Below are 27,381 nucleotides of genomic sequence, written 5' to 3'. Positions count from 1 at the left end.
TGCAAGTTCAATTAAAAGCTGAAAGTCTTCACTTCAACCACATTGCTTTATGTCAAATGAATTGAAGTGGTTTGTAAAGGCAAACTCATAAAACCTGTGTCATTGTCCAACAAACAGTGTAAACACCAAAGTAACGCCGCTTATTCCATCAATTGAATCATTTATTTATCATATACAACATACAAATTAAACAATAGTAATTGTGTTAGTAATACTTCATAATCAAAGCCATACAATACAACATAATAAATACTCATTAAGCAATGGCGGGAAGGCATACTGGTAAACACTGTGTGCTTATCAATCAAAGCAAAAGGCTAAATGAGGGCACAGGTGGTTGTGTTTGTTTCAGTCACCTGGCGTGCTTCCACACTTGGCATCAACGTCTCATCCATCACCGTTGAAAAACAAACATTCACTGTGACCAAAAACATCTATTTCTTTGTGCTTACTTTTTTGGGAAACACCCCAAACATACAAAACACACCAGAAGTAACAACCCCTTGGCTCCGATTCAATTGGATAGAAAAAGTCTACACATCCCTGTTCAAATGTCAGCATTTTCTGATTTTCAAAAATGAGACCAAGATAAATCACGTCAAAACATTTTCCACCATTAAGATGGGCAATACTTTGTACGACACAATTGCGAAGAAAAACAAAAAAATGAGATAGTGATGTAAAAATAAACTGAAGGAATGTGGCTGCACAAGTGTGCAAACCCTCTTGTAACAGGGATGTGGCTGTGTTCAGATAACATTCATTTTATTTCCCATCTCAAAACGGTTAAAAGAACTGTTCAATCGAGTTGTACAGGTTAGTCACATAAATGGTGAAAATGATTTATCTTGGTCTCATTTTTTATATTACAGAAACATGGCATTTGAACAGAGGTGTGTAGACTCTAGATCCACTGCAGTTAGCATCAGATGTGATGTTTCAACAGCGCAACCGCTAAGGTCGCACAATTTGAAATTAGGACAATTTTTTGGGGGGTAAAGGCGCCTCTAAATTAACACAAAAGGTCAGAGTTCAAACTGTCTTCGTGCAGGACATCACACAAAGAATTCGGTTCCGCCTAAGAGTCGTAACTGAGACTGCGCCTTTTAATACGCCTATGGTCGTGAAAATACGGTAATCCAAAAGAACAAGCCATAACAAATGGTATTAGTGAAGATGTGCAGGACAAAACTAGAGGTATTCTATAAAAGGTCTAGGTAGGTTTTTTTTTTTTTTTTTTTAAACAACTGAGAAATCAGAATTAATTTTATAAGGCTGCAACACAATTAATTTTGCCTTTAAGACAGTTTTTATGGTTTACAGGTTGTGCACTTGTACAAAAGTAGTTACAGTGTCACTTAACAAAATTGTGCACAGTTAATAAAGCCTTTATGACGACCACAGTTTGATCTTGGAAAAGACTGTTTGTATTCCTTCGTATAGGAACAATTGTTCTGAATTTAAGGTGGGGGGAGGGGGGTAAGTCCTGTGAATGACTGTGTTTTCATCTTAGAGGTTGCATTGTACTTGGATAAAGCGCTGAGCTCTTAAAGCCCAGTATTAAGGCATTTAATTAATAAATTATAATAATGAAAAATATTCATGCATTTGACATCACACTATATGTACTAAGGAATTGAGAAACACATTGATGGAACAACAGCTAATTGGGTTAGACCCCTTATTCCCTCAGAATCTTTATTTTTAATTTTAATCAAGAGATTTTAGACAATTCTTTGTGCGACTTTGTGGAAACAGCTTGCGGAAGGCCCTCGCTCAATGTTCTTGTCGATCAATGATAACAATTGCCACCGACACATTCCAAAATCTTGTTGCAGATAGTCTACCGAACAGGTCAAGCTGCTATGGTTGCAAAGAAAGACCAACTTCAACTTTCTTTTTTCTACATTCTGTGAATGTGAGTCTGGTATCCCAATAAGTTCTTCAAATGTTTTCTCATCAAAACTTAATTACAAGGCTGCAGTGAGATTACAAATTTAATTAGCTAATAAATTCTTAATTACGCGTTTCTTCGAGAGGATTAGCACAGCAATGCAATCTTACATGTAAACTAAATGATCGATGATGATTGTGATGACAAATGCTATAAAAATAGTGTAACATGGGGAGAGTGATCAGTCTAGAAAGGCTACAAAACAGATAAATCAACAATTGCATTGAAGTGCATGTCTGGGATGCTCGGCGAGCTACTTTTGCCTAAAGGCTGAGGTTCTATGTTCTCTGTACGGTTTATCCACACTGTCACCATACATTGGAAGAATAAATCACACATGGCAAGTAAAGGTGGTGCAAGACCACAAAAAACAGTCAAGTAAATCTAAATCATTTTTTCAGTAACATTGTCTAACCAGCAAAAGCTTGGAAGCAAAAAGGCATTCTTTCGGGGAAGCCTAAACCCCTACAACCTTATAATACCACTTTATTCATTAAGAGGCAACAGCAAGGCGTTTGTATTTTCTTTTTTCTTTTTTGTGAATTCTGAGATGAGGAAAAATGGGCAGTGTCAGCTAAATTGTAGCTGTTACTATTTTTTTGTCCAACTTTTCCGCTCAGTCTTCAAGTATGGCACAAAATGTGGTTTCCCCAAATAACAAAAAAACCTGCATACACTGGCACTTTTTAAACAGTAAATTGAGAGAATAAACAAAGGAGTATTAAAAAGCCATTTGCACAGAAAAATACAAGGCAAAATGTTATATGAGAAATATATGAGAATAAACAAGTTAACCGTTGTGAGAATAAAGTTGTTATGTGGAAAAAAAACAGTAATGCTGTGAAACTAAAGTTGTAAAGTTAATAAAAAGTTGTAAAATCCGGTAATTTTTTTATAGCGCTCGTCCTCATTAAGGTCGTTGGTGACTTTCACAGCCGACTTTGGACGAGAGGCGGGTACACCCCGGACTCTTTTGAAGTCTTCAATTATCCTAAAAAAAAAAAAAAAAAAAACGCAAGCATGTGGAGAACATGCAAACTCCAAACTAGAAGACCAGAACAGAGATTCGAGCTTCAGAACTGAGGCAGACGTGCCACTAGGCTACTTTGCTGCTTAAATTGTCATCTATATGTGTAGCTTCACCGCTTGTGTTCAAATATTTCTATAGTTCTAGTTCTCCAGTAGCTCGTCAATGGCGTTTTACATTGTGTGTTTGCATCAAACTAGCAGAGATTCTTAAGGCAAAGTTGTGCGGTTGTTTTAAATAAGAAATGTGTAATTGTCTTTGCTTTATATTTAGTTACACAGTAAACTACAATTGGTTATGGCAATAAACAGCTTGACGTCTCTTTTTTGACAACTTGTTTACTAACTGCCAAACTACTGCTTGTTGTGAAGTGAGTTGAGAGAGAGAACAAAAAAAAAAAAAAACGTCTGATATCTCCAAAAACTCTCCTAAGTCACTGTATTTGATTTTAGTTGTGTTAGTTTAAAATTCCAATACGCACAGTAAGATTTAGGTCAGTGTTAGTGCAGTGGTTCAATCCCATGACAGCATGGGTTCAGTTCCCACTCTGAGTGAGATTGTAAATGGTTGTCTGCCTCTATATGTGCCTTGTGGTGGATTAGCCACTAGTCCAGGGTGTAGTTAGTCCACCATTCGCCCAAAGCTAGCTGGGATCGGCTCCAGCTCCCTACAACGCTGAACAAGATAAGCGGTTACAGAAAATGAATGGATAGACTGTGACAGAAAGTGCTTTTAGTGAGCTTTCACTGTGTTTCAGTCATAATTCTACGACTTCTCAATGTAATCGTTTTTTGTCTTTTCAGTTTGGCCCTAATACTCTTTCATATAAATTACCTTGTGACACTATTGCAATTTCTTCGCTTCTTGACTGATGCGATCCATTCAAAGTTAAGATTATCTCAATATGAGAAACGACGATGGTTGGGAATGAGCGAGACGACGCTGAAAGCAGGTTAATCAAGAGTCACGCGGTAGAGAAAGGAGTGTAAATGAGGCCAACGGTGGTCTAATGTTCCTTCGTTATTGCACTCATCACTTGGTGGAACGTTTAGAAAGTACTTCCTGATTGGCTGAGATGCTCAGTGAGTGTTCGTGGTCGGAGACTGCATTGACACGTCGAATACTTCTTTCGTCCAGTTCTTCATCCTGAGGATTTGCAACAAAGTTCATTAAGAGGTCTTGACATCATAAAAAGAGACAAAATTGTCAATTTTGAATTCATACTCTATGTACTGTGATGGTGATTTCAAAACAAACAATTTCATGAATAAATTCCCTCATTCTTGTAATAGGTCCCAATGGGAAAATAAGTTGCATTAAATGTAACAAAATATAATGACTATTATTTGTTAAATTATATATCAATAGTATCATTAAATAAGATGTTGAAAAAGTCAGAAATTAATAATTAGCATTAATTATAACATTTAACATTACGCTAGAAGTTTTTTCAGAAAAATGTATTACTCATAAATTATATATATATATATATATATACATATATATATATACATATATATAAGACATTAATTTAACTTATCTAAAAATGTGACAAATAAAATGGCATAATTTACTGCAATTCTTATAGCATTTGCGTGAATAAAGTTGTAATGTCAGATAAGTTAACAATATTATTAGTCATATTACAAGAATAAAATCGGAACATTAAACGATAAATGCCATATTATTAGGAGAATAAAGTCATAGGTTTTTTTTTTTGTTTGTTTTTTTTTTTTAAATGTTGAATCTGAATTTTTTTTTTTAATCAAATCAAAATTATGATTCAACAAAAATAAAAAATTAAGAATATGTTTTTTAAAGTTACAAAATGAAATATAACTCAAACGATGACAAATATGTTGAATTCCAATGCGTGGCCTATCAAGCGTTTTTTCTTTTCCACCGTATAAGGTTTGGCTCCCTCCAAAGCAATTTGCGTATAAATAATCTGATAATCCAGTACATGTGAGGGACAGTTTCCGTTTTAACTTAAACTTCTTGTTGTCAAATGTGCCTTAAAATTGTGAACATGAGACATGAGCAGTTGTAGTGCTTGAAAGAGATCACCCGCCCGTATAACCGGAGGCCCGCACCGTGTCCGCAGTCTCCTCCCCTTCAGTATGCTCTCCAAAGTGACCGTATAGCTCCAGGTCAGACAGTGCGCTCTCCACTGCCTCCTCGTCATAGTCAGTTTGGTAGTCTGACTCCTCTGACGGGGAGGGAGGTGAGGACAGGAGAAAAAAAAGATCAGATTGTGGAGCTGTTGGAGAAGCGGGCAAGCGTGGAGAAGGGGACAGATGGAAGTGAATGTGCAAGTGAAGTCAGAAGAGCAGAGAAGAATGAGAAACAGTCTATGATTGGATGAATTCACACCATTGCTGCAGTGAAACCAAGTATGGCACTTATTGCTTTTGCTTCATTTGGAAATACGGTGGAACCTCTAAAGTCAAACGACCTTGAGGTTTTAACCATTTTTTGTGAAAATAAGACCACTTCAGAGTCACACAAGAGGCTCGCCGCACCCGAACGATGCTGAAATGTCAGGTAGTTTAGCTAGTAGTTTTCATTAGTGGTCAACCATTGGCAACTAGTTTTGCTGCAATTCAAAATTTGAGACCAATGACCAGTGTTGCAATGTCACAATTGTAACGGGCAATCACAAATGTCATGATATATCACATGAGCTTTCAAAACTAAAATGACCTTTCTGGGTATGACACGAGATCCAGCCAGTCGCTGCTAAGCCGTACCAATACAAAATATACTGTATATAGTGTATATCTTGTGATTTACAGTAACTCTTAATTCTATTCATAATTTCATATGTACTACCTGTAGTTCAAATGAAAAGCGTGGAGAGTCGCTCAAATGCACGAGCGCTTTCACAACAAAAATTACGTTTGAGTATGAAGCGAGATCCAATTGGCCACTCACAAGCCGTACCAATACAGTAATATAATAATAATACAAATAATATAAATAATAATAATAATATCTCGCATCTTGTAAAAATCGCTGTAGAAAATGAATGGATTGTTGACTAATTTTTACTCTTTAATAATGTCACATCTACAACTCAACTCACGTTCAGTTTAGATTGAGTGCTTGATTTTTATGTCTTGTACACTGAAAAAACAAACACTGCATAACTTGAAAAAATGTAAGCTGTCACATTTGAGATGTTAGCTTTGATTCAATGAAAATGATATATTTTCTGTATCCTGAAAGTTTTAATTTCATGTAAACCATGTATTGAAAGTTGGAACAATCACCCGTGTTAGTCAAAACATTAGGTCTTGTTAATTTAGCTTGAGTTGGTTTAAAAGCACGGCAGCAAGTTTCATTGCTCATACACATTCATACTCATTCATGCTTCACACAATGCACCGGCTTTTACTGTTGTTATTTAACAACGTTTATGGTGTTTTCTGGTTTATTTGAGAGAAATATATACGTTTAAGAAGCAGCTCCTCCCGTCCCCAGTAGGCTAGCGTCTACCTGGCCTGAACTCTCCGGACAAGTGTGTTGGATTCGAGGGCTAATATCACGTCCAGTCAAGGACAGATACACGCTTAAAAACAAAGAACTTTAAACTAGCCGTAACATTACCAAAATGCAAAGTTTATTAAATGTTCTTACCAATGTCAAGGTCGCTCCTTCCAAGTCCACAATGCACGCGCAAGAAATTCAAGAAAATCGTTTGGTCAAAATGAAATATTTCAGTAAAGCAGCAGCAGGAAATTTAAATTACAGTTAAGTAAAAAATACATTTACGTCACTTGAAAACAATTTTTATTACAATTGAATAAAAAAGTAAATTAAAGGAATGACAGCTTTTTTTCCCAGTGTAAATAACCATTACATGAAGTTTGCTTTAAAAGCCCTCATCCAATGTCGCCGTAAAGTCACATTGGTGGCAGTAGCCCATCATGTGGTTCATCAAAACCTCGCTAACCACGAGACTCTTTTCACAAGTCTTAATTCTGATGAGGTCAGAATGCGAATGGTTGTTTGTTTCTATGTGCCCTGCGATAGGCCGGCAACCAGTTCAGGGTGTACCCCACAAAATTTTAGAGTTTCGACCGGTATCATGTCGGACCTAAGTCCACCAAGTATCAGAAAAAAAAAAGAGAGAAGAATTTATGCCTGAAGTTACGTGACGTAAACAGACCAGCATTCTAAGCAGTAAGACTTAGTAAAGGTGTGTTTTATTGTTTTTGTTTTACTTACAGTGGTTAACATATTTGCACGTTAATCAAGGAAGTTAAAAAGTTATTAAAAATGGATTTCCTGTACAGTTTTTTAATGACCCAAGAACACATTATTTGTATTGTCATAATTTCCTATAGAAAAACTTTTATCCAACGAAATGGGAGGTATATCGGCTTCCGGGAAGGGATCGTGTTAGACCTTGGTGGTTTCACTGTAAAAATTTACAGTTTTTGTCTTTATTTTTCACATGCTGGTTGCAAGAGGCAAGAAGTGAATTAGTCGAGCACTCTCTATAGAAGAAGGACGAAACAAGGATATAGAATAGTATCCGCATGCATGCATGCATGTGTAATATGACTGTACTTGGATTTGCACATGCTAAAATGAAAGAGGATGACTTCAGGTGGGGAAAATAAAGTGAATGCTTGTGTGTGAGTGAGTGGTTTTACCATCCACCAGGGCAGGTTTGACAGGCTCAATGCGGGATACGATTTCAGCCAAGTCAGTAAAGGAAGCGTTGGGGCATGTCAAAACCTGAAAGCCACAAAGACAACCTTAGTGAATGAGAAATAAAAGGCACAGACCTGCGCCAAGGCTTACACATGCATCATGTGAAAATTCAATGACTACTATCCATCCATTTTGACTGGAGTCTTTCACAGCTGACTGCAGTGATGTGAACTCTGTATCGGTCTATCGTGGTGAAGAAGGAGCTGAGCCGAAAGGCAAAGCTCTCGATTTACCGGTCGAGCTACGTTCCTACCCTCACCTAGGGTCACGAGCTGTGGGTCGTGACCAAACACAACGAACAAGATCGAAGAAACAAGCGGCTGAAATGAGTTTCTGCCACAAGGTGTCCAGGCTCTCCCTTAGAGATAGGGTGAGAAGCTCGGTCATCCGGGACGCCTCCCTGTTGAGGTGTTCCAGGCACGTCTCATCGGGAGGAGGCCACAGGGACAAACCAGGACATGCTGGAGAGACTATGTCTCTCGGCTGGCCTGGGAACGCCTCGGGATCCCCCCCGGAAGAGCTGGACGAAGTGTCTGGGGAGAGGGTAGTCCGAGCTTCCCTGCTTAAGCTGCTGCCCCCGCGACCCGACCCGAGATAATCGGAGGAAAATGGATGGATGGATCTCTCCATACATTTTCTATAGTGCTTGCCCTCATATCAGTCGAGGTTGAGCTGGTGCCTCTTCCAGCTGACTTGGGGCAAGACGCCGAGTACAACCCCTGGACCGGTTGCCGGTCAATCGCAGATCACATGTAGACAACCATTTACACTTACATTCACACCTATGGACCACTTAATGAGTCTTTAGTTAACATAACAAGCATGTTTTGGGAATGTGGGAGGAATTCATTTGAAATTAGCTATATGGCCAATCAGACTATAGCGCACTCATTCAAGTACTTAACCCAAGAAAACTTTCAGTAAGTTCAGTAACAAAGTAAAATATACTTTACTTTCAGTAAATTTCACTTTTCATTGTCTTTACTATTCAAATTTGGTTGCTTTCCTTTTCAATGGCTACCCAAAAGGGGTTTGTGACATGTGGGGAATCACTGTGCACAATTTGGCTGTTTTAATTGTTATTTTTCCATTTTCTCTCAGTGTTAGGAAATGCAACGCAAAACTACTTTTTCTTGACAAAGAAAACATGGCGAAACCACTATATGTCGCATCTGTTTACCCCCAAAGAGTCGCAAGAGTCTCATTAACTGCATGCGTGGGATGGCTATTGTTTGAAATCAATGTGTGGCAGAAAGAAAGAAAATACGATTTATATATAAAACATTGTCAACGAGGATTCTTTCCAAGCATGTATTTCTGCTTACACTATTGTTCGTTTGCTGCAGTTGTGACGACAACAAGAGTCCACTTTCGTTCTTAAGGCAACAGAAAAAGTAGTCATAACACTTCAGGCTGACTAGACCTTTGTAACAAAAAGTGTATTTTTGGTGCTGTCTGATAGCAGGTCAGATAACAATATTGTGATTTGTGATATAACAGAAAATAAAAGCCACCGAGAGCCCTAAGCTGGAGAGCTGCGAGGCACTTTTGGCGCAAAAACAGAGTGCAGCATAAAAGCTGATTACAATTGGTCTTGAAATGCTGGGAAAAAAAGCCAATTATTGATGGAACGCATCATCAAAATGTCAAGTCTGCTTGGTCCTGCTGGAATTATGTATTAAAGCGCAGCACTAAAAATCCAGCCGTAAAGGATTGTGATGTAAGACACAAAGAAGGCCAAGTGACCAAATGGGTTCTCACATTGTTCTTGCATTGCGTGTTGTGAAACTCCTCCTGGTGTCTGTCTTTCAGCATTTTCTCCACCACGCCACTGCGACTCCACACATCAAACACAGTCTTGCCGTGCTGGTACCCCACCTCCTAACGTGACACAGACATGTTTTTTGTTTGTTTCTTTTAATTAATTAAAACAATTAAGCACATGATGACAGCGTTTACATAAACATACAGCAATCTCATCGAACTTCCCAAACTCCAGTGTCCGGTATCTGTCAATGGGGGGTCGGATATACTCGCAGTAGTCGCTGTTCTTCACTGACTCCAGGTGTCGAACGCAGCACACGTAAGCCAAGCGGGTCTGAATCTCCGCCATGTTCAACACCTGAGCACACACACCAGTGAGAAACGGCTCTAAAATTAACCCTCCAATGAAAATTGCACTCATAAAGCCCAGCTTAGGTCAAATATATTTATTTTGAATCAAACCATTACCTTGACTTTCTCTGCTAGGGGGTTGAGGCGTTTCCATAGCAGCCACCAGCCTGACAGCGAATCGCCGTAATTAGTGAGGTTGGTTTCATCGCGGCTGCCCACGTCGATAGCAATCACCACTTTGGCCCCCATGGAGCGTGCGACATCAGCTGGCAGTGACCAAAAATAATATGAGTTGAAATCAAGTTGAAAGTTGAAAAGGTCTTTGAAGAGATCAAAAACTAAGGTAGGGACATATCATGAAAGACCTGGCAGGTTGTTGATGTAGCCTCCATCCATAAGTAGGTGTCCATCTTTTGGGTCACAGAGAGGAGGCAGATACCCTGACAGAGACATGCTAGCACGAACATACCTCCATAGAGAACCTTAAAATGAAAGCAGAACAGTTTAATGCTTACACCGCGAACAACTGAAATATAGCCCTCTAACCTCAGTTAGGGGCTTTCTTGCATTTCAAAATAGTTGTGGGAAACAGTGAACACATATTGACAGAGCCACACTAACAAATAGAAGAGAACAAGGTTCTCCTGTATTTATCAGCACAATGCGAAATTTTATTCAGGTGACTGAGGGCAGCAAGAAAATGGACCGCTGCAGCTAAATGGAGACTGCAGAATATAATACTCCAGAGTCCAGAGTTATGGCACTGCAACAGGGTAAACTTGAATTATTATGGGTGTTAATTTTTGTTAATTTTTAGCAGTGTATCCTCAAATGTGACAATGACACCGTAGTACCTGATGTTACCAAAGGAAAACCAACTGTGAGTAGAACCCCGATAAGCAAATTCTTTTTTTTTTTTTTTTTTTTTTAATATAAAGGTCCCATACTTAATCAAACCAACTTTTTCTAGTATTTGGGTTATATTGGTTCTGTGGTGCCTCAGTGAAATATCAGATACGTGAAATATGAATTTAAATCGTCCTGCATTCCTGAGTTCCAGACGTTTTTCTGTCGAGAGGCCTGAAATCAGGTCATTTGAATTTCTCGAGCTTATCTGCGTCACTAGCGAAGAGCTGCGCCTACCTCTCCGCTCCTAAGCCAGGGCTGTCAACATAACAAACACGTACAAGTGGGTCTTCGACATGGAAGCAACCAATCAGAGGAAAGGGGGCCAAATATGGACAAAGCGGATACAAAACTGGGTCAAACAGAAGTAGCTGTAAGAGAGGCCTTTTCTGGACACTTGTATGACAAAACCAAGGTGTTTTTCTAATGAAATTGATACTTTTATACTAAGTCCATGTTAGAGAGTCACTCTATGGAGGTCTAAACAGCCTAAATATGGGACCTTTAATATATTTTTGGCGAACTTCAGCCAAAGGTTAGGTTTCAGTGTTTGTGTGTACACAGGGAAGTGGTATGTTTTTTTTTTTAAGGGATGGGGGGGCTTTGTGTATTTTTCAGGTGTCACAGTGAGTTCCATGTGCCTATTTTTAGTTTCTTCAGGGGCAGCAGAGTGGATAGTACATCTGCCTCACATTTCAGGTTTCTAATCTCGGCCTTCTTGTGTGGAGTTTGCATGTTCTGCCTTTCGTCGAGTCAGCTGGGATAGGCTCTGGTTCTCCTGCAACTCTAATAAGGATAAGCACTACAGAAAATGGATGGATGGAATTTCTTCAGTCTTCTGATTGGCTAAAATGGATTAACAGTGAGGAGTACTAGTGTAACCTCTTTCTTTGGCATGCACTTACACATTATGAATGCATTGTCATGTAGACAGAGCTGTGTTTAATAAAATATTGTTGGTGCGGAAAAACTTTTTTTGCACCCCAGAATGGGTACCAGAGTTTGTGTGGACGTAGCCTTCAACACCTACCATCAGTGTGCACTCTCATTGCAGAGGCACTAATGTCAGCTGTGATATTGAAATATGGTATCCAAAGGTCCTGTATGCACAAACACAAACAGGTAGCAGGTTTAAATTCTTCATCTTGGCACTAGTCAATCCTCCTTTCTGTAATTTGTTTGTCATTGTATTGGAGCGGCATTCGAATCACTTCAGCTCACCTCAATTTGCTTGCTCTTAAAAACATTGCTGATACCAGAGTTGAAGGCCGCGCCAGAGAACATGGAGGTGACAGGGTATGTTAAATCTAGAACCTTTTTGAAAACTGAAGTCATTTCCTACATGGAGAGAAAGTCAAAATCAGGGTTGTTTTCTTCCATATCAAACAGAAACAGGATTTACTCAAGCTCAGCACTTTCATTTAAGGTAAAGTAGAATCTGCCATATTGTTTATGGGATTTGTTTCCATTTTTATTTCTTTTACCAGATGCACGCAAGAGCTTACCGTCGGGCTTCTTAATGTACTTTCATTACCTATGTTAAAAAAAAAGTATTTCAGAAGAGCAATCTGTTTAGATGTTTTGTCCATCCCCCCTGGCTGAGGATAAGAGACTCTTGCTAAAGTAGAGCTCATGCTTGCACAGTCACGAATCAGCACCTAGGACAGAGCCATAGAGGGATGGGACAGATAGAATTGACCCGTGAGGTCTCTCCACTTGCAGACCTAACTGCAGCATACTGCAAAAACCCAAATATAGTTGCATTAAAAGAACCAATGCAACCTTCATATGTCATTGGAGTTGAAATGATTTCCTGTTAAGAGGCACCTTCACAAAGATGTACTGTCAACATCCTGTAAAAAGTTACAAAACAAAAAAAGATAAAACCACTTGAAATAATTCTCTCGGAGGAGGAGCCGAATATTAATGTGCTCATTCAACCCACATAAACAATTTGTTTGCTGCATTCATCTTCATGGAGATGATTTCAAGTATAGCATCAAGGGAGAAATCCCCAAGCACTGCAAGTCAACCAGCATGACGCAAATTCCCGGGGACGATGTGATAATCATCAAAGTTTCACCATAATTCATTCCAGCATCTTCACTTAATGAAGATGGAAATGGGGCTTTAAATGGCCTTTTGGTGTATGTCTGGAATATGACTTGGGATGCTCTCTGGTGTCATGATTAAAATATGGCTCCCTCCTGGCTTTAAGATATGATGGGGGTCCTAACTAAAGTGTAAATACAGAGAGAGCTCGGTTTACGAAAGGACTGACGTTTCGAGGTGACAAATGGCATGCAATCAACTACGTAGCATAGCAATGGAAGAATACGTCGTCACGTTACGTTGTTTCATTTGATTGTCATTTGACTTTATTATGACTAAAGTAATGACACATTATTTTGTGGTTCACTAGTCGCAAATTTGCGTTTTTCATGTGGAACTCTCTATCCCCATTTAATTGCTGCAAAACATTTTTGTGCTCTTTCGGAAACGTCCTTAAGATGCCACAAGATGGAGTTAAAGCCCAGTCTAAATTATAAAGTAGTACAGTAACAAGAATATATGTTTAAGTGATATATAACTTCGCATGTCGGCAGAGCTGGGTAAGCTCCGTTACATTAAGTGAAGTAAGTTTTTGGATAAATTGTACTTGTCAGAGTAGTGTTAATGCAACATACCTTTTATTAAGAGTATTTTTGGTAAGAAGAAACACTAATTTTACTGTTACATTGAGCTCCATTCTGCAAGCTACTCGTATTTGAATCTGCAGTTATTTATTATTGTTTGCACAATCTATTTTGGTTCATCAGAGCGACTTGTGTCACATTAGTCTGTTTCTCCAATTCACCATAACTACTAATAACGTTTGAATAATTGAACGTTGTTCAAATGGAGCACGGAAGACACACGACCTCAGCAAAGCAGGGTTTTCAAAGTGACTTATTTATGTGAAACTTGGGAGAAATATATATGTAACTTACAGATAGGCACCAGCTCACTCACGGTGTACTTCTACTTAAATTCGGTTTACGTGGCCGCCATATGAACGAGGTTGGCCGAACCTGTAAAACTCTTACCATTGCCCATTCTCGAGCCCTCACCCTCATGCGGCTGTGGCTGCGGTCCTCGGCGTAAAGCGCCCCCAACAGAGAACCGATAGAAGTGCCGCCGATGAGGTCGACTGGGATGCCGGCTTCACAGAGGGCTCGAAGGATCCCCACCTGAGAACAACCTCTACAAAACAAGGCAGGGAAACACAAGACCCAAAGGGATGATAAAGATGCAAGAATACAATAAATTGTCAAGTTAATATTAAAGCTGAACTAAATGCCCATTTTTTTTTTTTTTTTTGCAAGTATATGTTGCGTATGACATCAGTAGTCTAAACACGGTATTCTGATTGATGTTGCGCTCATGGAACAAGAATTAAATACATTAATTCATCCACAGTGAGCTTTACCTGGCCCCGCCTCCACCCAGGACGAGGGCAATGGCATTCCCAGTGAGGACTCGGGCCAGTCGGGAAAAATCTGAGTGCCGGTCTGCCGGCTTTTCAAACACACGTTGATACAGCTCCAACTGAAAAAAATAGTTGGGAAAAGTAGAATATGAGGTGTGTGAATGTGGGATAAGACTACTGGATATAATGAATCCATTCTCACTAGTTTGGGCAGACTCCTCTTGGAGAACACCCGTCGTGGACATGATAGATGGAGGTGTCTGGAGATCCAGCTCCGCATGTTAAGCCATTCCACAGTCCCCTTGGGAGGGGGGCCGTCTTCTTTGTGAAGCAGCACCAGCTGCTTCTGGGCGCGCACGGCACTCCCTTCCAACATCCGCTCCAGCTAGAGGGACAACGTCAACATTTTACAGGTGCTGCAGTGCTCACATGAGCGGAATAATGACTAGTGACTGTTTGCAGGTAAAGATTGAAGGTGTTAAAAGTAGAACAAAAATACAGTAACTGCACAGGTGCTACCTAGAACTAGATGTGTGTTTTCAAGGCTAAATCGTGTGTATATGTGCGTGTTCCCAAAAGATCATATCCTCAGCTGTGACTCATTTTGTACCCCAGCAAATATTGATCCGTCTTTCCGTTTCTTGCAGCATCTCTTGTTAAACGTGGACACATTTCTTTATTTCTGTTTGCCCAATTCCCCTCCTGAGAAAGCAATTACTTCTCCATGTGCTGGACATGCACTTCCTACCGTTACTCATTCATAATATCCATCTGCTGCAGCATTCTATGCCCCAGGGTAAAAAACAAACCTGCTGCAGACGGTAGGTCCATTACGCTGGCTAAATGTGTATTATCATGATTCAAGAAATTACGAATCAGAGAGAGATCCCACAGCTATCATATAAGAGTGGATATCATTTGCCAGGTTTAAAAAAATTAAAACAAATTAAAAGGTCAATTTGATGTTTTTTTTTCCTGTTTCCAGTCTACAGATTCAGTATCAACTTACTTTCATTTTATAAAGGAAATGGGTTGGAATGGGCCTTTAGAGGAATAATTAATACTAGGGATGGGCATTTGACTACATTTTGTTGATACACTATCGGGAAATAATCAATAATCGATTAATTGGGATTTCAAAAAAATATTTTTTCAGGGATGGGAAAAATCACTGAATGTTGTGAACTCCTTTTTCCATACCAGTGTCATATTGCATGGCTTTTCCCCGGAAAGATGCAAACTTCCCCGTGCCGCTAAAAATAATACTGGGGAACAATTTATTTATTTTTTTCTGTTGAGTTAGATTTTTATGCTGATTAAAACAAAAAGTGGCATGCTGAGTCCAAAATTGGGGTCAGTTTTTTTTTCTAGCACGTCAAGTTTTTTCTCCACAGCTTACCTCCAGATAAGCAAAATTCTACTGATTAGCTGTAGTAAGATTACATCTGATTACGATTAAACTCCTCTACAGCTACGTGGCAACTTGTTTGTGCAGTCACAATTGAGACAGTGCCGTCAAAGTTTGTAAATATTCCATCTTAGTGTTTTATTTACATAGGTACATATTTCCTTTGTTCCACTTTTTCTCACTTTGTTCAAAAACTTGACGGTTTTGGATTCGGCACCCAAAAATTTGTTAAAAACAGCTGTCAGACCTAACTCAACAAAAATTGTGTTCTCCAGTGAATCAAACAAACAAATTAAATAGACTCCCAAAGCGTGTAACCCATATAGGAGCAGGAACAAATTCTTATCGTCAGCTCAGTTAGGCAAGGTCATGACAAACCACTGTGGTATGACTGGTAGAAAACACATTTTTATCGACTGCCTCAAGGGTTATTGCAGTTTGCCTCAAGGGTGATGCTCGTCCTTGTACATGAAATAAGACGTCCCCCCTAGTGAAGATATATAAACTGCATGTTGATTAAACGAGTTGATTCCCAACTTTCACAGCTACCGTGTCATTTGAAAGACATAGGTGCTTGATCTGCACGACACGACAAAACACGGCCATACAAGGTAAGTTTTCTTAAGCCCCATTGATTCTTCCTTTGCACCCCCTTAACACCTTACCTCTCCGACGGCGGGGTGCTGCTCACCCAGGCCCACAATTATGATGCTGTCGGCCTGACGAATGCACCGCTGAGTCCAGGGGGTCAGTGTGTAGTCTGTTTGGTAGAGAACTATGCGATGGATGTCTTCCTGTTGGCCCAACCAACTTGACAGACGATATTCATGAACACTGTGACGGGGAAGGAGCAGGACAGGGAATAAGATAACCGGATGTTTGTCCTGCTATATCTTATATCATGTAAACCTGTCGTAAAACATTGCCTGTCTAGTGCTGCAGCTCCGAGGCGTTGTTTAATTATATCACTGGTCAACAGAAGAGTGGGACCTGAATGTGAAAGAGGCAAATGTGTCGTCACACTTTATGCTACTGCTACAGAACTTGTTTGATTTATTACAAAGTAGCTCCTCCTATTGATATGTCCTTTACTGTTGTCCTATGAGAAACCTTATTGAGAACAACACTGTCACCAAGCTTTACAATCAATCAATCTAACAATTAGGTCTTTTGAATGACATCTTCATGAGCTTAAAGGTAAACAGGATATTGAAAATTCTTCTACCGGAAGCAGAAAAGGACACACTCAGCAAAGTCGTAGCTTCCACATAACAATTATTTGTACCTATTGCAAGGAGCGCATGCTGCAGTTCCAGGGTAAAGGCGGTGAGTGGCACCTCCTCAGAGACGGGAAGGACTGTCACTGTGGAGAGGTTGGAGGCTTGGTTGCCCGCGTCCCATTTACTGCCAGGGGTGTGCAGCACCAAACTGCGACCTGGGGGTACACAGTCAGTGTTACCGAACAGTTGTTGTTGTTTCCTCATGAAACAATATATAAAGCACACACACCTGTTAGAGGAAGATTAACCTGCTGGAGGATCTTCTGTCCAAGCAAGTGGATGAGCCTGGTGACAACCTGCAATGCAAAAACATTTTAGAAGCAAGTCTCTGACCTAATAGACTCAATGTTAATTCCTTTGAGGGAACAGATTGTAGGCGGCACGGTGGCCGACTGGTTAGAGCGTCAGCCTCACAGTTCTGAGGTGCGGGGTTCAATCCCCGTCCCCGCCTGTGTGGAGTTTGCATGTTCTCCCCGTGCCTGCGTGGGTTTTCTCCGGGCACTCCGGTTTCCTCCCACATCCCAAAAACATGCATTAATTGGAGACTCTAAAATTGCCCGTAGGCATGACTGTGGTAGGTAGGTTGTTTGTTTGTATGTGCCCTGCGATTGGCTGGCAACCAGTTCAGCGTGTACCCCGCCTCCTGCCCGATGACAGCTGGGATAGGCTCCAGCACGCCCGCGACCCTAGTGAGGAGAAGCGGCTTAGAAAATGGCTGGATGGATGGAACAGATTGTAAGATTTTTAAGTATCGATAGTCATGAAAACATTTTTAGATTCCATTCAGGGCAGGGCGGTGTACTACAGTGGTTAGCACATTTGCCTCAAAGTTCTAAGATTCTGGGTTCGAATCTGGGCTCTGGCCTTCCCGTGTGAAGTTTACATGTTCTCCCTGTACTCAAGTAGGTTTTCACTGCGTACTCCGGCTTACTGCTACACCCCAAAAAACATGCATGTTAGGTTAATTGAAAACTAAATTGTCCATAGGCATGAATGTTTGTCTATATGTGCACTGCGATTGACTGGCGACCAGTCCAGAGTGTACCCTGGCTCTTGCCTAAATTCAGCTGGGATAGGTTCCAGGTCACCCATGTCTCAAATGATGGTAAGCGCTATAGAAAATGGATGGTTGGATGTAGTACTTAATTTTTGACCTTTGTAACTACTGATTATGTGTCAACTTCTCAGCTGTCTTGTGATGATTCTGGATCTGTTTCTCTTACTTTGATACATTATTTCACTAACCGCTAGCTACAAAAAGAGTATCCCCAGGAAGAAAATACAATTTGTAGAGTTCACATGGAGGTCTGAAAAAAATGATGTAATGTGATAGGTACCAATTTATACTACAACGATACAAATGCCACCACTAATGTTGTTCTTTTGTTGGTGTTTATGACAGTTTGGACAATTTTAGTATAGTAATACAGTAAATGAGTTGGTAGAATTACCAAAAATACTTGAGAGGTGATGAAGGGGCCAAGGAAGAATCCATTTAAATATTGGTGAGGATCTGGATAAATGAAATGTGGAATTAGGAATGTATTTCCATCCACTGCCTGCTCATCATTCTCCATGAAACAAAAAGTAGCTTGTTATCCAACAAGCACATGGACAAACATCATTGAATCCATCCTTTTTCTATACCGATTGTCCTCATGTATGCTACTGCCTATCCCAGAAGACTGAGTGACAGGCGGTGTACACTCTGGACTGGTCATCAATCAATCACAGGGCACATATACACAACCATTTACACACAATCACAGCCTTGGATATTTTAGAGTCTTTAATGAAGCTGAAATGCATGTTTTTGGAATGGGGAGGAAGCCAGAGTATCTGGGAGATACAAAAACACGTAAACTTGGGGGGGAACATGTAAACTACACACTGAAGCCGAGATTCAAACCCAAAATTGGTGAAGGTCTGCTCTCTCCTCTATATTTTGTATTCTAGTTAAACAGCATATTTTCAAAAAACAATTACAAAGTATCAGACATCCAAATTAGCTTACGAGTCACGACTGATGAATCATAACCAACCAACCAGACAGCTACCAGAAATAAGAACCACAGATCTGGAATATTGTTTATATTGTGGGCAACTATTTGAATTGCCCTTCACAAGAACGAGTTCAAAGGCCTTAAGGCTACCTGTGGGAACTTCCTCTTGATGGAGCTGAGGGCGCCCTCAGGCAGCTTGGCGAGCTCAGAGTCCCGTACGGCGTGGACGGTGGTGGCTCTGTTTTGATGGGTTAGGGCCTCCACCTGTGCAGAGAATGACAAGATTATAAATTCCAAGCAAAAGGAATACATAATTTTTCAATATCATCCGTATGTAGACAAGCGTAGCCTAAAATGCTGATTTTATCCTCATAATTGATGCTCAGAGAGTAACCGAGTGGTGTGAAACATAACTCCTACAAAATGACAGCTTCCCGTCTACTGATATCAGTAACGATAGCATCCTTCAACTCAGGTATTATAAGAGCTATCAAGTCAGAGAGAAAAAAATATGCATACGACATTGTTAATGAATTCCGACAGATACAGGCACATGAACCAATTATACACAAACACTATAAAATGTACACCCACATGCCAAGTTATAAAACTAATGCATGTATGGGTAAAACAACCCTGCAACAACTCTTCCCTTTATTAGGATTATTAACTGTGCAATTTTACGCATTTTGTTTGTCTTTTGCTGAAAAAACTCCTTTTCCACTTCTGTTAATGTGGCGATAGGAGTTTCTTAAACATCCATCCATCCATCCATTTTCTGAGGCGCTTCTCCTCACTCGGGTCGCGGGCGCGCTGGAGCCTATCCCAGCTATCATCGGGCAGAAGGCGGGGTACACCCTGAACTGGGCACATACAAACAAACAACCATTCGCACTCACATTCACACCTACGGGCAATGTAGAGTCTCCAATTAATGCATGTTTTTGGGACGTGGGAGGAAACCGGACAGGAAACTGTGACTATTGAAGATGTTAGTTTTAAACCTTTTATCTACACGTTACTCTTCACTGCTGTCCATCTTGGTCCTTACCACTCCAATCAGGTCACCACGGCCATACTCTCCTATCAGTTCCTTCTTGCCATCCTCCTTCATGATTACAGAGCGCAGTCGTCCACTGAGCACGATGAAAGTACTGTCGGATTTCTCTCCCTGCCTGGATAATATACTTCCATTAACGGCAATTCAACATAACAAGCTTGAGAGCCCAGATCAGTGTTTATCTCTTTGGAAAAGGACACCAAGATGGCAGTGACGATTAAGCGGAACTTTGCTGAAAGTACCTGTAGACGGCCCTGCCGGCTTCCACGGCCATCCAATCGAGTGCAAAGTCGATCTGTCTGACAAAGGATGACATCCTCCTTACCACAGTGTGTGCAACGTTCAGCACCACTTTTGGCTCCACGCGCATTATCCTAAAGAGGGGAGAGAGGGAAAAAAAAAAAAAAAAAAAAAAAGATGCTTGAGCATGGAACACAAATACATATATGAACTTAATTCAGAGGAACTAACTCATAGAAATGGGTTTTGGAAATGGAGAGGAAGCTGCAGTCCCGCTGTGCTCGAACAGTAAATATGAGGGGCTCTCCGGTCAGGACAGCAAGCTGACCGACAAGCTCTCCAGGGTGCGTCACAAAAAGACGTGTGTCTTCTTCACGGTCAATCATCCTCTGGTAGACATGGAGGAGGCCCGAAATCACAAACTGAATGCTCACTTCCTAAAAAAAGAGCAGAGAGGAAATAATTGACTTTCAATCATTAATATGATATTACAGCTACCTCTAAATTTAGGATGAACAATAAGATGCCTGATATCAATAAGAAAAAATTTAAGAGCTTTATTGAGAGTGACCTGATCTCCCTGACGAGCCACTACAGAACCAGCTTTCACTTGATGGAGGGTCACTCTTCCCTCAAGCAGGCTGGGATCCTGCAAACCATGTACAGTATACATCTTAAATCATATATAGTTATATACATATAGCCAATTTAACCAACACTGCTGGAAAAAGCATGAGCAGTTTGGTTACAGAAAGAATCTCCTTGGGGTAAAAATCCATTCATCCATCCATTTCCTGTACAGCTTATCCTGGTGTAGCTGGAGCCTGTACCTAATGGCTTCAGAGGAAAGGTGGAAAGGTGGAATACACCCTAGACTGGTTGCCAGTCAACAAAATAAACAGAGTGGATATTTGTTAACTGCAACCAGCTCACAGTTTTGAGGTTGGGGGTTCGAATCTGTGCTCCAGCCTTTCCGTGTGGAGTTTAGATGTTCTCCCTGTATACGTTAAATTAAACTGGATTTTTCATATCAGATTTTGATTGTTGGTAACCGATAACATAATTTTTAAATATTATCATATGTACTGTACTAATATGTACTGTGCTAATATGCACTGTGCTAACCAAATTATGGATCGTTATAACGTTTGGGCCAAATTGCACATAGCAAATTTATTTCAAATCAGATTCTATTTGACGATACATATGATGTCATTTATTTGTCATTCTAAAGAATAAGCATTAAGTTAATTAATTTTTATGATATTTCATTTACGTAAGTATGTGATCAATGCATGTATTTTCACTACATTCTAACGAAAATGTCATTTGAAGTCAATCTCGTCACTAATCAGGGTCAGTTATCAAAATCTAGTAGTCAGGGGTTTGAAACCCGACAAAGAAAATAGATGATAATAATAATAATATGAATAATAATAGTAGTAGTCGTAGTAGTAGTAGTAGTAGACTGCACCTCTCACCTGCAACTGGATGATCCCTAGCAGGTCTTTTTTGGCAGCCTGGAAGACTGTGCCGCTCTTGCTGAGGTGAATAGCGTCAGACTGCCCCCCGCTGTCCGTGTAGTGAAATACCTCAGAGGGCGTGTGCTGCATGGTCACGCTCTTCTTCAGGCTAGACTACACACATGCACGCAATGTAGGTGAATAACGGCGGAATGGGTCAAATCAAACTGATCTTGAATCTGATGAAACCGGCGTTTTACCTTCTGACTGGCAGGACTGGGTGGAGTCTCATCTATGTTGACTCGAGCCCGTTCGCACGCCATGGTCATGTCGCCTGCAGGTTGTAACCAGGATGGTGATGAAAATGCATGTCCGTGAAACCTCCCTTAATGAGCGAGTGAGTTATTGCCCAAAGTTTAAGACAGTGATCAACCTGCGCTGTCAGGGGGCATTGAGATGGATCGTTGCTTCCTGTGGCTGTTCGAAGGACTGTCCTTTACAGCATCTGCTTCACATGTAGTGAGATAGTATTGGATAAGGCTTAACATCAGCAAAAAAACATTGCATGAATGTACGTGTGTGTGGGTGTGTGTGAGACCTGTCTCTGCGGGGCTCTCTGTGGTCCCCACAGCCAACTCATCCTGGAAGTGCAAACGGCGAGTCGTCTTGCCCAATATTGCTTCACTCGCCACGCTGTTCACGTTGGACAAAGGCACCGCATGGCTCTCCTGTCAATTAAACAACAACAAAAGTCAGCAGCACATTTAAATTAGTAACATCACCGGTAGTGATTACGATTTCATGTTGAAACTACAAATCCATGGTTGTAGATGGCCACAATAAACAAAACAGGGCATCCTCCAATTGTTTGATATTTTATGTTTACAGTGTAATGAAAAAGTATGTGAACTAGAGGTGCAACAATTAATCAACAACTAATCTATTATCAAATTCACAACTATTTTGATAAATCATTTAGAGACATTGTTTAATGTAGTCTTCAGAATGTCAGCCTTTGCTACTCTATATATTCAGATTTATTCAATTTCTGCATAAATTGATCATAAAATGTGGTCTGACCATCTAAATGTAAAGAATAAAACTTTAGAGCCGGGTTAAACTAATACTACACAATTATGTTTTTATATTTTTATTGTAAATACCATGTAAACATTCACAGGACAGGGAGGGAAAAAGTAAGTGAACCTCTAGGCTATGGATTCTCTATGAGCTAATCAGTCAGGTGTGAGCCAACCCACGAGTCCAATCAATGAGCTCTGATGTGTGGCTTAAAGCTGCTCTGGCCACTAGAAACACACACCAGTTGAGAAGTGTCTTCTGTCAAGAGGCATTGCCTTGATGTCTACCATGACTAACTCCAAAGAGCTCTCGGAAGACAATGATTAAGAATTGTTGACTTGTATAAAGCTGGTGTCAGTTGAAGACTTAAAGAAATCAATGGCACATGCAAACATCTCTGCTGACAAATCTACCACACGTAAAACCTTAAACTAGAATGGTGCTCATTGGAGGAAGCCACTGATGTCCAAAGGAAAAAAAAAAAAAAAAAAAAAAAAAAAAAAAAAAGTGTGCTAACGAGCAACTACATGTTCCACAGCACTAATGGCATAATTCTGTGGACAGATGAAACTAAAGTTGAATTGTTTGAGAGGAACACACAACCCCATGTGTGAAGGAAAAACAGTGCAGCACACTAACATCAAAAATCTTATCTCAACTATGAAGCATGGTGGAGGCAGCGTCATGGTTTGGGCATGATTTTCTACCTCAGGGCCTGGACAGCTTGCTATGATCAATGGGAAAAATGAGTTCACAAGTTTATCAAAATATGTTGCCATCTGTCCAACAGCTGAAGCTCAAAAGAGGATGGGTGTTGCAACAGGACAATGACCCAAAAGCCAGAAGCAAATCAACAACAGAATGGCTTCACAAGAAGCTTTGGCGTGGCCCATTCAAGAATCCTGACCGCAACCCGATTGAGATGCTGTGGCAGGACCTCAAGAGAGCCATTCACACCAGACATTCCTGGAGTGTTGCTGAACTACAAAGGTTTTGTAAAGAGGAATGGTCCAAAATGTATTCTGACAGTTAGGCACGTCTGATCTGCAACTACAGGAAATGTTTGGTTGAGGTTTTTACTGCCAAAGGAGGGTAAACCAGTTTTACATCCAAGGGTTCACTTTTTCCTCCATGTCCTGTGAAGGTTTAATTTCATGCTTGACAAAAATATGAAAACATAATTGTTTGTGTGGTATTAGTTTAAACAGACTGTTCATTCTTGTTATTTAGATGAATATCAGACTACATTTTATCACTAATTTATGCAGACATTTAAGGGTTCACATGCAATTTCCTCCCACTGTATATGCCACAAAGCAGGGGTTCTGTCAATAACAATGGATGATTAATTTATAGCGCAATAGTGTAACCTCAGCTTGTGGGACACATTTTTAGACTTCAGTTGAGGTGCGATTTATATTTAATAGCACATCCAATCAAATATATTTTAAAGCCTTTAGCAATTGGCCACCAAAGGCCCTTCAAGCATTCTCTTATGAAAGATATTTCTAGTCATAAAGTTTCCTCTGAACGGGTTATTACGGTGGATTCGTTTTGACCCGTATAAAGGACAGTGTTATGATGCTGTGCTTAATGTTGTGTGAAATTAGCTTGCATGTGCGGTACAGAGGGTTTATGTCACTTTCCGTCAATATCCAAGGATGGTTTCCTTGCCAGCAGCTGCTAATGTTATTAGGACCTCTGCATTAAAGCATGCATAGACACACACAAACACACAAATAAATGCATACAAATCATCTTCACACCGACCGGATTGAAGAGCTCGGTCGTCAGGCCCAGGTAGTTATGCAGTGCCAAGAAGGTGACTCTTTGGAGCCGCACCATGATTATCTGAAGCACACAATCAGGCTCAGGTCAGCAGAGAAGATAAAATTCAATATTTTAGTCATAATAAAATCATTTGAAACAACGTTACCTGAATGACACGCACTAGTGTCTCAGGGTATTTCTTGAACACAGACTCAAAGGCGGATGCAGGTAAACGTAAGATGGTGGAGCGGGTGGCTGCACGAGCAGATACAGTCTTGTAGGGAGCTGGAAACCCCTGAAAAATAAGGAAAGAATATGACAAAGGTGATTTTTCATTTCGAGGTTAAATATTTCATTGGCTACAATATGAAGAACAACTAATCAAATGATGGAAATTCAGGAAGTATATCATCTTGAAAATTGACTATTAGATAAAGCTTATTTTAAAATATGAGAACATGAGCTTCTGAAAGAGTTGGAATGCAGATACACTTAAAATGCAAAGCTGGCTGACAAGTCCATGTCAGCCTGTTTAGGGAGAAAGATACAGTGCAATGCCAAAAACGCATTAAACCTCCAATGCTTCAAGATGAAACTGACAACATAACATAACCTATTGGGCAATTAATTGACAACTGATTATTTATGCCCATCCCTTGTAACTACTTTAATCCTCCAAGTTGGATTATTAAGAAAATACATTTACAAAAGGAAATGAAATTAGGACTTTTCATTTGCATGGGTAGGGAGAAAGCCTGAAGAAAACACATCAATGAACCCCTTGACTGGGAGAAGAGAGCAGACACAGACAGACCAGAGTGACTGTGAAATGAAGTCGCTCACCGTGATGATGTCCAGAATACTGAGCAAGCTGTGTACGCTGTCGCCGGGAAGAACATCCTTCACTGCTACTTCTGTACCATCCTACGAAGCAGAAAAACAACTTCTCAGCAATGCATCATATGGACTCACAGTCAATCTGCCTGGGTTGAGTAAAATCTCTATACAAGTTCTATTTACTTTCTGAAATGTTACTGAAAGATCCTATGCAATCATTTTTTTTTTTTTTTTTTTTTTTTTTTTAAATAATCACTGATTTCCTTTAATCGTATCTGCATGATAATTTGGGTTGAAAATGCCCAGGTTGCCATTTTTCAAGCTATTCTTTTTTTGCCTGCCAGTTGAGACGGATGGATTTCTCGTTAATATTCGACATGTAAATAAGCTTTGCTCTGATTGGATCTCGGATCTTCTCAATTTAAATTTGGAAAACAGTTTCGCTCTGGTTGGCCGTGGGCAATATCTCAGCGGCCAAGCCTTTATAGCGAACTAGTGTTAGGATCATTCGATTTTGGGTCTTACTATCATCGTGAAGCAGAATTCACCAAGTGTTGGATTAATCGCCCACGAAGAAGGAACGTGAGCAGAAATAACAGTTGGCGACTCACAACCCCGCAGAGGAGGGAACGTAGGCGAAAATAAGAGGATAAAGATATTTTGAGAGGCTGGTCCTGCGCTCCAGTTCAATTACTTCAGCGTAACCGGTGAGCGACATTTATCGCTCACGCACGTTTTGGCAACAATGACCACTAGCGTCGATATTTAATCAACAGTGAAAACACAAACACAGCACAATTATGGTTCCTTCAATTCTGATTGGGAATTTCTCCAAAAATAAATTGGGGCCAGTTATTTCTCAAACCAGGTCACGAATTCATTATGACCTATGTTATGCATAAAACAGTCGAACAATTTTGATTCTGATGGAAGGGGACCTTTATATTTAAAAAAAAAAAAAAAAAAAAAAAAAAAAAAAAAAGGGAGAAACTATTTGTCAACCTACGTTCTCAAAGATGCAGAGCTCAAGTCGCCCATCCTGGACCACATAGATGCTGTCGTCGTCATCTCCGGGCTTGAAAAGACCCTCACTCTCCTGCAGCTCAACAAACACCATGTGGCGACACAGCTCGAGGAAGAGGGGCTTGTCAAAGTGTCCCAACACCCTACAGAAAACACAGTACAAAATAAAATGGAAATGGAATATTTGAATACACCTGAAGTTGTAAAAATCGGAACAACAGCCAAGATTTACAGGAAAAATACGCTTGTTAAGTCACACAAAACCCCAAGCCCACAATCTCAAAAGGCTCACACAAATTTAGGGAGACGTCGGCTCAGTGAGCATCTAAATGAGTAACTCCACAAGTTTGTTTTGCTCTTTCGTGATGCTGGCAAAGAAGGGTAACACTGAGTAAAATGTAGAAATATGTTAACCTTAAAACAGGGAACTGAACATTTTGTGAGGTAGATGTGGAAAACGTGGTAAACCATTCTCTGTCTTGGCTGCTCATGACAATAAGTGGCTAAGTACAATTTTGGACAAATGCATCTGCCCTCCTTTCACTGCATTTGTCAAGTGTCAAAACAGTACACATTTTATTATTTAACTTCTATTTTACACTCGTATAACAGATACGACTGCTAAATTGTTACTTAAGATGTTCCTTTTGTTGTCAGTAAAGATTTTATGATGGCAACAATCTGACCGAGGAATGGATTACTCCTATGGAAAAGGTCAGCAGCAACCTTAGGGCTTCCACCTTATTGATATAAAGAAGGTCCTTTGTTTATGACGAAGTTCAATTCCCATGGCGGCAATGGGAATCAGTCAGAATTTGGATCACTAACCTACGTTCTCGCAGAAGTCCTAATCACAGTAAATACAGTGGTGCCTGCAGATATAAGCTATTATCTGTCAACGTGTTACTCCACTGTTTTTGTTTAAACATCCTTTGCTGAAAGAGTTATAACACCATGACACTGATGCAATACTTTAGCCCGTCTATGGCGTTTTGCATTGTTTGTTAAGCTAAAAAGACTTGCT

At 40.2% G+C, this 27,381-nt stretch overlaps 1 protein-coding gene across 6 annotated transcripts in view; it reads right to left on the bottom strand.

The window, feature by feature from the left end:
• Positions 1–140: 140 nt before the first annotated feature.
• Positions 141–27,381, bottom strand: part of pnpla7a (patatin-like phospholipase domain containing 7a) — a 31,358-nt gene continuing 4,117 nt past the window's right edge. For 3 of the 6 annotated variants that reach the window (XM_061798880.1, XM_061798877.1, XM_061798884.1), the window contains 30 exons: positions 26,341–26,500; positions 25,341–25,421; positions 24,664–24,792; positions 24,498–24,578; positions 22,246–22,375; positions 22,081–22,155; positions 21,908–21,981; positions 21,666–21,821; positions 20,756–20,833; positions 20,416–20,621; positions 20,187–20,318; positions 19,936–20,059; positions 19,035–19,148; positions 17,111–17,177; positions 16,887–17,036; positions 16,528–16,591; positions 16,267–16,435; positions 14,396–14,578; positions 14,194–14,312; positions 13,811–13,967; positions 12,230–12,382; positions 11,946–12,062; positions 11,755–11,824; positions 10,184–10,300; positions 9,936–10,084; positions 9,673–9,825; positions 9,465–9,584; positions 7,643–7,727; positions 5,075–5,190; positions 141–4,127 (listed from right to left, as the gene is read on the bottom strand). In XM_061798880.1, the coding sequence (XP_061654864.1) occupies positions 4,014–4,127; positions 5,075–5,190; positions 7,643–7,727; positions 9,465–9,584; positions 9,673–9,825; positions 9,936–10,084; positions 10,184–10,300; positions 11,755–11,824; positions 11,946–12,062; positions 12,230–12,382; positions 13,811–13,967; positions 14,194–14,312; positions 14,396–14,578; positions 16,267–16,435; positions 16,528–16,591; positions 16,887–17,036; positions 17,111–17,177; positions 19,035–19,148; positions 19,936–20,059; positions 20,187–20,318; positions 20,416–20,621; positions 20,756–20,833; positions 21,666–21,821; positions 21,908–21,981; positions 22,081–22,155; positions 22,246–22,375; positions 24,498–24,578; positions 24,664–24,792; positions 25,341–25,421; positions 26,341–26,500 (3,643 nt within the window). In that variant the 3' untranslated portion in view covers positions 141–4,013. The remainder of the gene's footprint in view (positions 4,128–5,074; positions 5,191–7,642; positions 7,728–9,464; positions 9,585–9,672; positions 9,826–9,935; positions 10,085–10,183; positions 10,301–11,754; positions 11,825–11,945; positions 12,063–12,229; positions 12,383–13,810; positions 13,968–14,193; positions 14,313–14,395; positions 14,579–16,266; positions 16,436–16,527; positions 16,592–16,886; positions 17,037–17,110; positions 17,178–19,034; positions 19,149–19,935; positions 20,060–20,186; positions 20,319–20,415; positions 20,622–20,755; positions 20,834–21,665; positions 21,822–21,907; positions 21,982–22,080; positions 22,156–22,245; positions 22,376–24,497; positions 24,579–24,663; positions 24,793–25,340; positions 25,422–26,340; positions 26,501–27,381) is intronic. The other 3 variants (XM_061798881.1, XM_061798883.1, XM_061798882.1) reach the window with 3 other exon arrangements.

Source organism: Phyllopteryx taeniolatus, chromosome 15, assembly GCF_024500385.1.
Source record: "Phyllopteryx taeniolatus isolate TA_2022b chromosome 15, UOR_Ptae_1.2, whole genome shotgun sequence".
In the NCBI taxonomy this organism is placed as follows: Eukaryota; Metazoa; Chordata; class Actinopteri; order Syngnathiformes; family Syngnathidae; genus Phyllopteryx; species Phyllopteryx taeniolatus.
The sequence above is the reverse complement of the archived record's forward strand: the minus strand, read 5'-3'. Positions and strand labels throughout refer to the sequence as shown.